This window comes from Diadema setosum, chromosome 19, assembly GCF_964275005.1.
Source record: "Diadema setosum chromosome 19, eeDiaSeto1, whole genome shotgun sequence".
NCBI lineage: Eukaryota > Metazoa > Echinodermata > Echinoidea > Diadematoida > Diadematidae > Diadema > Diadema setosum.
In genome coordinates, this window is record NC_092703.1 from 19294247 (window position 1) to 19308303 (window position 14057).

The 14057-nt window shown below is 37.6% G+C and overlaps 1 protein-coding gene and 1 pseudogene across 1 annotated transcript in view; one reads left to right on the forward strand and one right to left on the reverse strand.

Annotated features, from left to right (window-relative positions):
- Nucleotides 1-14057, forward strand: part of LOC140242318 (connector enhancer of kinase suppressor of ras 2-like) — a 96072-nt gene that overhangs the window by 53704 nt on the left and 28311 nt on the right. The window contains exons 3-7 of the mRNA XM_072322057.1: nucleotides 125-339; nucleotides 5674-5806; nucleotides 9841-10023; nucleotides 12732-12800; nucleotides 13350-13624. Coding sequence (XP_072178158.1) covers nucleotides 125-339; nucleotides 5674-5806; nucleotides 9841-10023; nucleotides 12732-12800; nucleotides 13350-13624 — 875 coding nt within the window. The remainder of the gene's footprint in view (nucleotides 1-124; nucleotides 340-5673; nucleotides 5807-9840; nucleotides 10024-12731; nucleotides 12801-13349; nucleotides 13625-14057) is intronic.
- On the reverse strand, nucleotides 1238-5606 carry LOC140242843 (uncharacterized; annotated as a pseudogene).

A 14057-nucleotide genomic window follows, 5' to 3' on the forward strand; every position in this document is an offset into this window, starting at 1 on the left:
TATTGATGAAAGGTACTGCAGGTTACATAGTCATGCATAGTCATGACCATTCCTGTTCCCTACCACACTAGGGGGCTATCAAATGGCTGCTAGTTTACACATGCATTCACTGGTCTCTCTGCAGCATTATCGCCAGAGTGTGGAGGACCTACAGTCTGTTACTCTCAACCTCAACACCAGGACCAACTGCCTTGTCAAGTTCCTTCAGAGCCGTAGTCGCAATGGCTCCTATGGGGGCAAGAATGACGGCAATCAGGTACAGAGTCTTCCGGCATCCATCCTGGTCCTCGTCGCTGAAATTGTGACGGCAGCAAAGACAGTCATATCGTGGCTAGATAGGTGAGGCTTCACACTCATTCATCTTTTCATTTACTCTCTTCTTAGCCTTCAAAGACATGTTAACCAATGAATCAGGAAAGTAAAAGTGGCATGTAGGTTGGATAATGAAATAAGGAAGTCATGATAAGTGGTAGGTATGTAAAACATGGTAGTAGGGCTGCAATAAAGGAACAGCTCGATAGGAAAATCATCAAATATTTTGCATGATTTGTCTGTGGTATATCTGTTGTAGAGATGGGGCCATACACAGAGGAGCACATAGCTGGCTTTTATCAGGCATATGCCCAAGTACTGTTAATATAACTCTTTCACAAAAGGTGTTCCATTATTAGAAACTAGTGTAAAAGTAAAAAAGAAAAAAAGTTCAAGTTCGAGTTTATTCATCTTTTTTCCTTCGTTACAATATAATATACATTGAATGTGTCAATTAACAGAGAATAACAAGCATACAAATATAATAGAATACACTGGTTAAAGCAGAAAAAAGAAGAAAGACGAGGAGACCTTATAGAAAACAGAGCTTGTGAAATTAGGGGTCCTCATAATTAAAAAGAGTATTAAACAACTAATTAAATACAAGAGTTTCTAAAAAACAAAACAAAAACTATACAACTATAACAAGCAAGGGGGTATAGATAGAGAAAAATTATTTACAAAAGGGACATAACATAAAACAAACACAAAGATAGAGAAAAAAGAAAGAAGGAACAAAAGCAAGTAAGTGAATGATGTAATTCACAAAACAACAAGGGGGGGGGGGGAATAAATAAGTTGGCTACAACTGAGAAGGCAAAAAAAAGTCTGCAGTTCTCTAAACAAAGGTTATGCAGCAACAAAATAATGAACTGTTTAGAATAACATAATTAAAAAAGGCAACACAGCAATTTAGAGTGTAAGTTTACGAGTCAACCGAGTAATTACTTAATAAGTATAACTTCACTTTATGCTTAAAGACAGATATACTGACAGCACATGTAATGCTCGAATCTAAAGAATTCCAGAATCTGGGTCCAGTACAAACTAAAGTATTGGAAGTAGATGTTGTCTTTGCATGAGGTAAGTGGTATGCAGAAGCCTGTCTCGTGGCATAATAATGAATTTGATTATTTCTCATAAATAATTTGGCCAAAGCCGTAGGCAGAACACCTGAATTAAGCTTATACATTAATGAACCCAATTGCACATAATAAACGTCTTCTAATTGTAAGATTTTATTATCATAAAAAAGAGGATTGGTATGAGCGCGAAAATTTGTATTACATATTATTCTTATGACTCTTTTTTGAACCACAAACAAAAGAGTTTTATGAGATTTGCCCCATGCAAGCACACCATAATTAATATAAGGCAAAATTAAAGTTGAGTATAATATAAATAATATGCTTTGAGGTAAAACCGATATCAACTTACAGATAACACCAGTATTCTTTGATAACAATTTACATAAATGATTGATATGAATTTTCCAATTCAATTGCTCATCAGTATAAAGACCAAGGAATTTAGTTGATGTGATCCTTTCTATTAACACACCATTAAAAGAAATGTCACCAGACGACGTCGTAATTGTATTACTAGATATCATAAAATGAGTTTTTTTTTTAGTTTAAAGATAATTTATTAGCGCGAATCCACGAAGTAATGTTACACAATTCTAAATTAAATGTCTGCAAAAGAACTTCTGGATTTTTGTGAGAAAAAAATACAGTAGAGTCATCTGCAAACAAAATAAAGGAAAGTACATCAGAAGAATATCAGCAGGTGTGTAGCAGTATACAAATATTCAATGTTTATGAGTGCGATGGTTCCGAATATTACATGAGCGTGCAAGTTTAACCGTTCTATTCAACGACGCGAAGCGGAGTTGAATAGAACGGTTAAACTTGCACCGAATGTAATATTCGGTACCGTCGCACGAATGATAAACATTGAATATTTGTTTTATACAACACATGATATCGAAATATTTAGGCATGGTCTAGAGTCTAGACCAAGATATGCTTTAACCCTAAATAAGTAGGTCCTAGGTCGAGAACTATGCGAAAGCCTACTCCTATTAAACGTTATGCCTACTATAGCTATACGTAGCGTACTGCCACTGGATGGCTCGATCTGTTGTAGGTCTTGAAAAAAGGTCTAACTAAACCCTATATATAGGGCTAGAGAGTTTGCTTACCACTATTTAAAGCATACTGTATTTGACCACTTTCTTAGTATTTGCTGCTGCACTTCAATCATGATTAGCAATGCGCGGAGATCCTCATCAGAGACGAGAACAAAGCTCGGGTGAGAAGAGGTACAAGTAGGTTTACGTAGCCATGATAACGTATAGTGGCATGCCGTGCGTGTATAACGGTGGACTGGTACGGTGGTGGTGAACCCCGGTTGCGTGCTGGCGCAGCGCAACGCAAACCCTACGGGTGCAAACCCTATGGGTGCGCGTATGCCATCAATGCCAGCTAGCTAGTGTACGATACACAAGTTCAGTGTGTCCTAGGGTCTATTGCACTGCCGGCTCGCTTGTACCGTTCAATAGTCGACTATTGCACTGCCATTGAGAGTGAGCGTTGGATAGCTGATTCCTCTGAATGTCATGTGACCCGCATTCATCCAATCAGATGGCAAGATTCCATACATGTGTTGTATAATAAGCAATAACAAAACCTTTCATTTACTACTGAGTATGTGGCAATTTCTAGTCTCTAGTCTATACTGACATGCAGAGAATTTTGCATATTGTGTATATTGTTGTTGGGCAAGGTATACCACCTCTGTCATTCCATAATCATGCAGCTTCTGGTAGTGTAGGTAAATCATGGATGTTCAAATGCCAATCAGGCTTGCCGTGCATCAAGTGTTTATGACATAGTCTCTAAGTGTGTGTGTGTGCCAAGCTTTCTTGATCATGCACAACAATATCAAGAACATAAACCCAATCTAGTGCCAAATAAATTTGTTTGCTGAATGCTGCCATGGCATTTTATGCCTTCATTAAAATTAGTGGATTCTCAGATTAAGAACAGCTCAAGTTCATTTTGCTCACTTGACAGATTTAGATTAGGGTCAGCACTATTAAAATTTCCTGTTACATTTAGCAGATATATGAGTCTTGTGGGTGTGTGTAACATATTATACAAATAGTGAATGGTCACGAGTGCAATGGTACGAGATTTCGCACGAGGTGAAAGATAGAGGCGCTCTATTCAACGAGGCGAAGCCGAGTTGAATAGTGCGCCTCATCTTTCACCGAGTGCGAAATCTCGTTCCATTGCACGAGTAAAGACCATACACTATTTGATTTATACAACGTCCAAGTAGATCTTTTTGGTCTAAGTAGGCCTAGAAGTCTATAGGGCCTATATGTATGAAAAATATAGCCATACTTACATGTGGATCCACTGCGATTCTCTTTCTGGCTTGTGCAATCAGTGTAGATACAGGTCACAGCTATACTGGCGCTCATACACGTACACTAGCACTACGTAGGCCTACGTACGCGCATGCATGTACCGCACACGTACCTGCGCTAGCTGCATGCGATCCTCAATATGCAACACACAGTACACGCAGTACCGTACATTATTTCTCGAACCGTGGAATAGAACGAAAAAATCGAACCAAGTTGCACGCAAAAATAGAACCAAAATTGCACGGCGCGTTGAATGGAGTGCTTATTTAATATCACGTCACCAACAATCCTCCAATCAAATTACAAGGATCTACTTGGACGTTGTATAAAAAACTTAAAACCCATGGGCATTTGTGACACTTCATATATATTCTGCAGAGAGCTTTGAGTTTAAACCATAGGTTCTTGACTCAATCCTCCCAAATGTTTTTGTAAGAACAGATGCCTACATGCTTCAAATAACAGCTATTATCATTATGTGCAAGAGCCAAACAATACTTTATGATGACTTTTAAAGCACTCATGTCTATAAAGACTTTCTGAGTTTCATATTGTGATTATTTACTCAAATATTAAACAATGAAGAGAAAGAATGAGATACATTGCTGCACATTTTCTTTCATCCGTAGTTTTCTTAAAGAGTTATAATTTAAACAGGATAGGATAAGTCGTGGTCGTGAATAGAATGCTGAGAACACAAATTCAGTTTTCACGTCTTTGCTTTGTGATAAACTTATGTCGTAAGTTTTGTGTGATGTTCTTGACTCTGTGCCAGTGAATGCTCAAATAATAATAATAATAAAAAACCCCATACCATTACCTTTGAAATTCTGATGTCTGAGAGATCAAAGAGACTTTGTGTATGGAGAAAGAAAATATACATGTACCACATATATCTGTATTTGAACGATGAAAAGAATAGGAAGCTGATTTGCTAGTAGGGGCAATTACCTTTTAAGTTTTATACCTTAAAATCTTCACAGTACTGGTCACAAATCTTTGTCTCTTTAAGTGCTATGAAATGCAACTTTCCCTTTAACTCTTAGACATATATTTTGATTGTGACATTGATCTGAGCCTGTGGTTTTATTCACTTGTTTATGAATAGAACTTTCGTTGCCTATGTAATACCTACAGAGTATAGCTTTTCAAAATAAAAAAGAAAGAGACCAGAGGTTGTATTGCGATATCTGAAGATCTCTTGTTGTCTGTATTCAAATGTCATACATGTGTGTATAAAGATTATGGGTACTAGTCAGCATGCCTTGAGAATATATTTGTGAAAAAAATAAATAAATTGGTGTTTGTATTTTTGGCAAGCCAACTTTGATCATAGTGGGGCCATATTGGACTATTTGTCCAAGTCATGGGCTTATGGTAGAGGCTAACATTTTGACTCTAAAATACATTCTCAGTATATTTTCTTTGATTGATAATTAATTGATTTAAGCATGGTCTATACAATGTATACATCCGTGAGCAGATACAGAGCCTGTCATTCTGCCATAGGAAATCAATCCTGGCCATTGTTTATACAGCTACCAAATTCTGTAGTGTTAAATCATGTCGGACAACTACCATCAAAGTTTGAACATTACCAGAAATTCCTAGACAAGTAAAAATACAATGGAACATTTCATCACTGTTGAAACCAGCGTAGTTATGCTGTATAAACTGTACTTTTGTATCATGAAAGGTGCCTCATAAATTTGTCCTACAGCAGTTTTCTTCGAATATTGCTGTATCCCATTTTACTTTTAGCCCACATATAGCACTATTGTATTTTGTGATTGACATTTACATCACTTCTGACACCATGAAACTATCACAATCACTCACAGCTATTCTGAATATCCATGTGTGTAGTCTGTAGAACATTAGGCACAGGTTCTTATCATTGTCATGAATATTCATATTCTAATCAGACCGCCCTTTGTGACTGGAGAGCACTTCTTCAATGTGTTCAGGGAAGATATCCTGAAATCAGCTCTGGAACTCACTCACTGTGTGCAGCAGACTGGATCTTTGCCAGAGCTAGAGGGAAAACTCTTAGAAATTGTAAGTACATGCTGGAGGAGGGTTTAAGTAGTACATCTACTTGACATTCTCCTTCAAAAAGAAAAAAGCAAATATTAACATCTCTAGACATACATACAACATATGCCAGAGTATTGCAAATACTGTATAAGTATGCATGCATATTAATGGTATGGAAAATAGGTGTGTAACATAGTTTACGATGCTTGACATTGTCACCCTAGAATTTACAGCCCTTTTTCTGAAACTTCATTTTCTATCATTTTAGGTGGACACAAGATATGTTTGTGCTCTCTGGTATGGAGGCAAATGGTATGAGTTACTGCTGAAAATACACTTTTGGATATATGTGCAATATTCTCCATTATCATCTATATAGGAAGTTTTAGCGGCGCATTAAAAACGCGTATTGTAGTCAACTCAATTTTTACCGTTCAATATCGGAGCATATTGAACGAATCGCATAGACCAACGTATTAATTCCCCATAGGCTACCGTTGTTACTTGCCGTTCAAGATCACACGATATTCAATTCTGTCTCGTTTATTGCGTGAGCGCTTGCTGAATGCGCAAATACTTGCTACTAGTGCGCGTCATTTTTTCACAAGCGCGCAAACATCTTGCTAGTTGTTTGTTTCAATACGCAGTTTTAGGGGCTTCCCCTTTTCAGCGCTGGGATGGGACTGCCGAGTCAACTTCAAAGACGAGTAGAAGCCGGGTAATTTTGTGCAGTTCATGGTTGCTCTACTTGATTGTATAGATGATAATAATTATATTGGATGGCCTTGATTCATGGAATACCAGGGAATATTGCACTCGTTAGAGTCAATATTGCACTCATCTTCGATTCGTGCAATATTGGCCCTAACTCGTGCAATATTCCCTGGTATCCCATTCATAGCCATTCAATATAATATAATTACTTACTCTGTCTACAACATCATTTTCTCTCAATTACAGCCACCATTTTTTAAGACAAATATAAACAAGGACAGCTGCCTGTAGTAACCTCTTTGCAAGGCTATCTAGAAGCCAATCTCTGTGCACATAGATTGCAATCACAGTAATTATGCAGTACTCTGATGCTACCTGCCAAGCTGAATGCTGATGTCATGAATCTCTGCAGCCGATACACTGCCTGGAAGCCATTAATTGAAACTTGGCAGAATTCCGGGATTGCCACTACCTACTCCTCCAATCCCTTCTACACTCTGCCTTGGGTTGATTGTGCTGTAATCTCTGTTGTTTAATTAATCTCATTTTGTGAATCAAGTCACTGATTGTTTGTCAAGATAATTTTCAGTTGCCTGTTGATTAAAAACCACTTTTTGGTGCTGGCATTCTCACTGACATCTGTGATGAGGAAACAAATTGTGTGTTGAAAGTAATGCATGCATTTCACGGAAGTGACCTTATGTAGTCAAACTGTGGATTCTATCTTTTTTTTAAAAATGTTTCTATATGAGATAGTTCCAGTAATCCTGCTTAAATGAAAAAAAGAAGAGAACATTCATTTATCAAGTTTCATTAGAGAAAATTACAACTGTGATGCAGCCAAAAATAGGAACATCTCATTTCTCCTCAGTCAGGACAAATATGTAAAGACAAGAAATAGGCACCTTTATTCTCTTAACAATAATTTTGGATACCACCAGATGACAAGATTGTGTTGTTTTATTTACATTTGAACCAGAGAAAACATGATAATTGTATCAGATATTGTTGATACAGAGAAGGAAGCTTGAAACTGGATGTATGATAATCATATGAGTGACACAAAAGTCTCTTACTGTTGAAGAGTACATCACCCAGTATTTCCAATATCAAGTGTTCTTTGATACCCACACCTGTAGGCAGTATGGTTCTTTTGATTAACCACTCATATCAGCAAACTGTTTATCATGACATAATGATACATTTATGAACTAAACTGCTATATTTTACATGAAATCATTGAGTGTATTCCTACTGAACAATAACAATTTGAGGTAATGTGGGTAACACCTCAAATATTTCCCCAAAAGATACACATCTGGTAACGGGTGATGTGAGGCAGTGCCAGGTGATTTGATGTCCACCTTTTTAGGTGGTCAAGGCGAGATAATGTGAAGGACAATTTCAGTAGAAACAGAGTGGATAACAAGATCCTTGATTTGCCAAAAAGTCTCAAATTCTTAGCAGAAGGTACAGTTATGATCACAATGGTTATTATGACAGATGTGTTTGCCAGAAATATAAACACACTCTTCAAACACCATATAGATCAATTATTAAAACCAGAAGATGACATCTCCAGTAGATAACATCTAGGTTAACCTAAGTCTTCTCTGTTAGTACTCTTCTGTTGTACATGTAGGTTACCAGTGTTTCATTTCACCTTGATTCCTTATCTCGTTTGTCTAGGTTTTGATTTATGACTAACAGTTAAATGTCATCAACTTCAGGTAAATATCCCATCCCTCCCATTTCCTAGCCCGTAGGAGGAAGTGGAGAATGTTAGCAATGGCCTGGGAAGGATGAAACATACAGCCAGTTCCTTCACTCTTTTTACCAAAGTCTTTCAACCGTGGCACGCACTCAGTCCTGGCAGCAGAAAGCTAGTAATGCCAACTACTTTTAGGTTGTCTAACAATAGAAGGAAAACAGCCTTTTCAGCCACAATGCCCATGGACCCCCCCCCCCCCCCAAACTGAGTGAGTGAGAGAGAGAGAGAGAGAGAGGGAGAGAGGGAGAGAAAGAAAGAAAGAATGCTACTGACGAGCTTCTGAACAAAAGGAAATGATGGTGAGCTGAATCAGTGTGTGGACTCTGTGGGATTGAACTCTGTCAGGTGTAAAATAAGCCTGGCATGAAGAAAAAAATACTTAGTGTGATCACTTCCTAGTTTAGCAGTGGTATGGGGCCTCACAACAGAGTCTGTTCTTCAGGTTGGTAGTGGGTCCCGCAGACTTAGCTGGAGTTTGTTGTAATCTACTGCTGAAGTAGGTCGGTAGCTGTGCTGTGGGCAGGATTCACTGTATACCGCTGGCAGTCTAATGGACCAGAGTTGCATGGACTTTGTACTGTTGTCAGGTGTAAGTTATAGTAGAGTATGTTACAATGTTCACTGGTGTTTTGGTACACCTATATTCCAGTGCAGTGCTTTTCACATGTGCAAACATACATGTATACGCAGTGTCATTGGTATTTTCAAAGCAGCTTTAAGATGTTTGTTTGTTTTTCAAGTGGAATGGAATGGAATATACCATTTAAAACTTTTTTTTAAAAAGAATGGAGATTTCAAGGAGTATTTCTGTTTGTTATATTACTGTTTTTTTATACTGAATTTCTGTGTTTTTGCATGAAGTCAAGTATGAATACACATTAGTAGTATGTGTCTGTATTCCTGATCTTAAATGAAATCAGATTGTTTTGGTCTTGTGTAGAAATGGACCAAACTTTGATCAATATATTCACTGTGTCAGACATCTTACTTGAGTTGTCATTGTTCCCTATGTATGGAGGGACTCCCCCTTAGAGGGATCGCTATAGTCAGTTCCTACTCACAGTCATGTAATCAATATTTGTATTCAGCTGCCTTGAGAACCCATTGATGGGTGTGTGATGTACCTCAAAGTTTCAAGTGATTTGCTGTCTGGGATTTCTAGGGCATTGCTTTATTTGTTCAAGTTTTGCATGGTATCGATAGAACTCCATACTTCTACACTTTCAGTTCAATACATTTGTTCATATGTAAATGTTATAGAATTTGAGAATATCTAAAGTTCTCTGTCCTATTCTCTATCAGAAAAAAAAATGATGCATGAACTAAGTAATTTGAATGCTTGCCCAATCTTTTCAGACTCTGCATGTTCATTTTATAGGAAGGATAGAACTACCCAAATTTTCTTGTAGAAGATTTATTCATTTTTCCCATCTTTAACTGGTGTACATGGAAAGCTCAAAATGCAAGAAGATGTCATTTACTTTGCCTTCCCCTGTTTGAATCTCTGTAATGACCCGCAAGATGTAGTTGTTACTGTGACACTCTGATATTTTCCCCCTACTACCTGCAGAGCCAGGAGCTAGGCCAGCTGAGTGATGACCTTGTCAAGAAAGGCTCTGATCCTCTCATCATACAGACATCCACCATTGACTTTGTCTCCATCAAGAAGAAACGTACCGACGAGGAACTTGGTTTGGAGATCAGAACTTCAGCCATCGACGGCACACATCTGATCACATGTGTCAAACCCACGGTAAGGCTTCTCCCTGTCGCTATGGTGTTTTACTTTCTTAAGAAAACACAACTATTAATCCCTGATGTTTTTGAAACTATTTCTAAATGGTAAAGAAATATGTAAGTGATCATCTAATGTGAGATGATCATCATAATGGTGTCTCGAGGAAATTTCATCCTTATTCTGTCTTGCAATTAAGGTTGTCAGCAATTTGCTTCTTGTTGAAGATTTTTTTTTGTTTTTGGTCTGCTCTGAAATGCAAAGTTTTCTAATTACCTAGTAATCCTTCCAATTCTCTTCCCAAGGAAGTAAATGTGAAATTGATTTAATTGTGACTTTGTGCAAATTTTTAAACAGTCAAGAGTGCATGCAGCTGTACTGTATGTACGAATTTGGATGTACAAATTCAGATTTTTGTGCTCAGATTTTTCCTAAACATAACTTTTAGGAATTTATCTAAGGTGTCGTTTCAATCTCTTCCCAAATGTATTCCCAAGGAAACATGCATAAGTTAATTGATGCATGCAAAATATTGGATGTGCCTTGTTTAAGACTTTGTTGAAGTAGTTAATCAGTCAGCTTCTAATATACAACTTTAAATAGTTTCAGATAAACTGACATCCTAATGTCTCACCTTCTCTGTGTTCCATGTATTTAGAAGAATTTATCAACAGGATCTCTAATTACTTTTCAGGCAAACTCTGCAAAATTTTGGCCAGTAGTTTTAAGGGCTGATTGTGAAAAATACCACAGCTTGATTCTGTACCAAGAAACTGCAAGGCAGTCATATTGGCAATAAACCAAACAGGAGTATAAAATGAGGATCACTTTGCAAAGGACAACAACAAACCCATTTGTGAGGTTGTCACACAGGTTTCCATGGTATCGGGAACAAGTTGAATGGCTGACACTGACTCATCTTAGAGAAGAGTTCATGGAGTCAAACCAGGCTTTATTTATGTCTCTAGCACCTGAAAATAGTGCCCAAGGCAGATAGAAATAAACAGAGAGTACTGTACATCATTGAAGTAATCCTCACGTTGCATCACACGCTATATATCATCTGTGAATCCCCTCCTGCCCCCCCCCCCCCCAAAAAAAGTGTAAATAATACAAGGCAATACATATTTCGTACTTCCTTTATTGACTTTCCATAATAGAGTGAAATTACACAAACAAAATTATAGAAGTTTCATCAAAATCAAACATAAGATATTAAAGAAAGTTGTGAAATGTTTCACATGTGTACCCTGAATACATGTAGATTGAAAGAGATGTCACCTCACAACTCTCCCATCTATGGTTTGTACACAAAACATTTGGACATGACATTTTGAGCCATGGTTTTGGAACTATTAATACTTTTCTTTTGAAAGCATCATTGTTGTTTTATGACTACAACAATTTGATGCAAAGGATACTTCCTACTCGGGACAATTCTCAATTTCAAGAACAGTTACTACTTATTGATTTCAAGACAAAAGGAAATTCAGTAAAGATTTGTATACAGTTAAATGGGAAACTTTTGAGATTATGACATCAATTTTTCTTTTAATTTTTGAGTACCATACTATATAGTTTCAACTTAAATTACTAACTTGCAAAAATGTTGGATACTTAAAAAGTCTCCACCTTTCTTACTTTAGATCTGAGTTTGAAAGAACTGCCACCATTCCACCTGTCTGAATTTACTCTTTTCATTAAAACCAACTTGGATATGGTGTGGACTTGCACTTGAAGCACAAAGTAACAATTTTCTTTGCAAGTAGTTTTCTTAGCAAAGCCAATAGATACAGAATGATGACCTGCATACACATATCAGTCTGCAGTCTGTTTATTACAAACACACAACTCATGTGACTTGAACAAAAGATCAAATTACAAACAAACTTGCCATTGTAACCACCATGGTGTCAAGGTCAGTTCATTTGGTTTCTCTTACAAAAAGTTGGCATATGATTGAACCTATAACGTGTATGTGTTGGGAGTGTACAGATCGGCTTTACATTGAGTTTCCATCTGCATGGTGATAAACAGATTAAAGTTTGCAATATGAAAAGGTATATGGTCTAGAACCATTACTAGGTCGTGTTTATTTTGATTTTTTTTTTTAAATTGATATTCTCCCCCCTCCCCCACCTCGCATCCGTCGTTTTAGAGGCAGCAGCAACAAAACCAAATGTCAATAGCTTTGGGTAGAGGAGTTGTGGAGCACCGTGCCTTGCCTCTATCTATAGTGTATGTAAGAAAACTAGCTTTAGCAGGGAAGTCAAATGTCATCATCACAATATGGTAAATAGGTAAAATATTAGTTTAGTTGCTGCTGCATTTGTAGTTAATTTATTACTAAGAGTTACAAAGTTGCCTGTTTCATACATCTGTAATCTTTCTTTACATGCTCCTCCAGTCAGTTTGTGTAGTCTTAGTGCCAGGAACATCTTTTGTTGTATTCTGTATTAAACATCGTAAAAAAAAAATGCAGGTAAGCCTTTGTTGAACAGAGTATGGTAAAATTATCACCAGTGCATCCATATGTCAAGTTAGGGTTGAATACAATGTAGACCCTATGTTGTGTCATCTGAACATATCACACTCTCTGAAGATTTTTTTTTTTTTTTTTCATTTGTGCAACGTTCTGATTTCTTGTACTTAATGCATGGTAAGACGGCGATTACTGACACCCAACTAATAGAAAACATTGTGTGTTTGTTCTTTTTGGATCATAGAGTGCTGCAGGTGCTACTGATAAAGTTCACATTGGGGATGAGATTCTGCAGGTTGATTACCAGACAGTGGTAAGTTTGTAACCCCGGTGACAACCATTGGTGCCTTTGTTGTTACAGTGTTTGTATAAAAGCAAACTGTCAATGGTACTAGAGAGCCATTTTGTAGTGTAGTTAGGTCAAAAGGAAAAATTTATTTGGTGTGTCAATCACAACACTAGCCAGTCACCAACAACACAAGATCTACTTTTATACAGTGTATCAAAGTATAAGCTGTGTTTGTTTTGTGTGCTTCAAAGTGGACAAAATTATGATTGCTGCATAGCAATGATAATCTTTCTTTCAGGAGCCAGTATGTGATATTTGGGATAATTTGTTGTGCCTGTGTGATTTTTGTTTTTCGTTTTCACTGTGATATTCTTTTACCACTACCACTGCCCATGTTATCTTCTATGAATCAACATGTGACCTCTTCCTGAGTTTGTTCTTGTGCTAGCGGTAGTCATTTTAGTATGAGCTAGTTTAAAACAAGCCATTTCAAGTTTCCAGCTCTCTGTCATTGACCGTAGCTACAGTATGACTTCGGGCAAGTGACATGCTATGATTTACGTGATCCTTCAGGTTGGCTGGCAGCACAATCACCTTATCGATGCCCTGAGGTCCAACCATTGTGACATCACACTCACCCTGAAGAAACGCCCCAAGCACCTCAGCCAGCCCGGTCAGATCCAGAGACCCAAACAGAACCCGTTCCTCCACCCCCACATTGGCCTCAGTTCGTTGCCATACCGACGCCCGTCAGGTGACAAGCGGCGAATGCGAGTGGCCGTCCGGGACGACTTGTATCTACCTAATAGAGAGTCAGAGAAGCAGGAAGGGGAGGAGGAAGGAGAAAGGTGAGTTTACTCACACCCACCCACAAAGAGAATTCCACTCTTTGATAATGAAAACAAAGAAGTAATATACCACATGGACTGTTCATGATGCAAGATTCAGAGTAATCTTACACAGATCAATCCAAACTGCAGGTTAAGTTGAGTTTGTGTATACTACTATGTACATCATATATTTTTAATTTTCATGAATTTCATGAGTGTGGTACCATTCACGGACATAACAACATGTGAAAATATCAACTCTGATCCCCACAGGAACGTGATGTGTAAACATACATTTCCCCATTCATTACTGTACTCCATGTTGGCAAATTTAACCACTTGCAAGAAGTCCCGATTCTCAAAAAAGCAAACAAACATAGCCTTGCTGTTATGGTGTATACAGTGTCTTACTCCCAAATTTCTTCGTCTGCAATTAGACTTATTTGCTTGG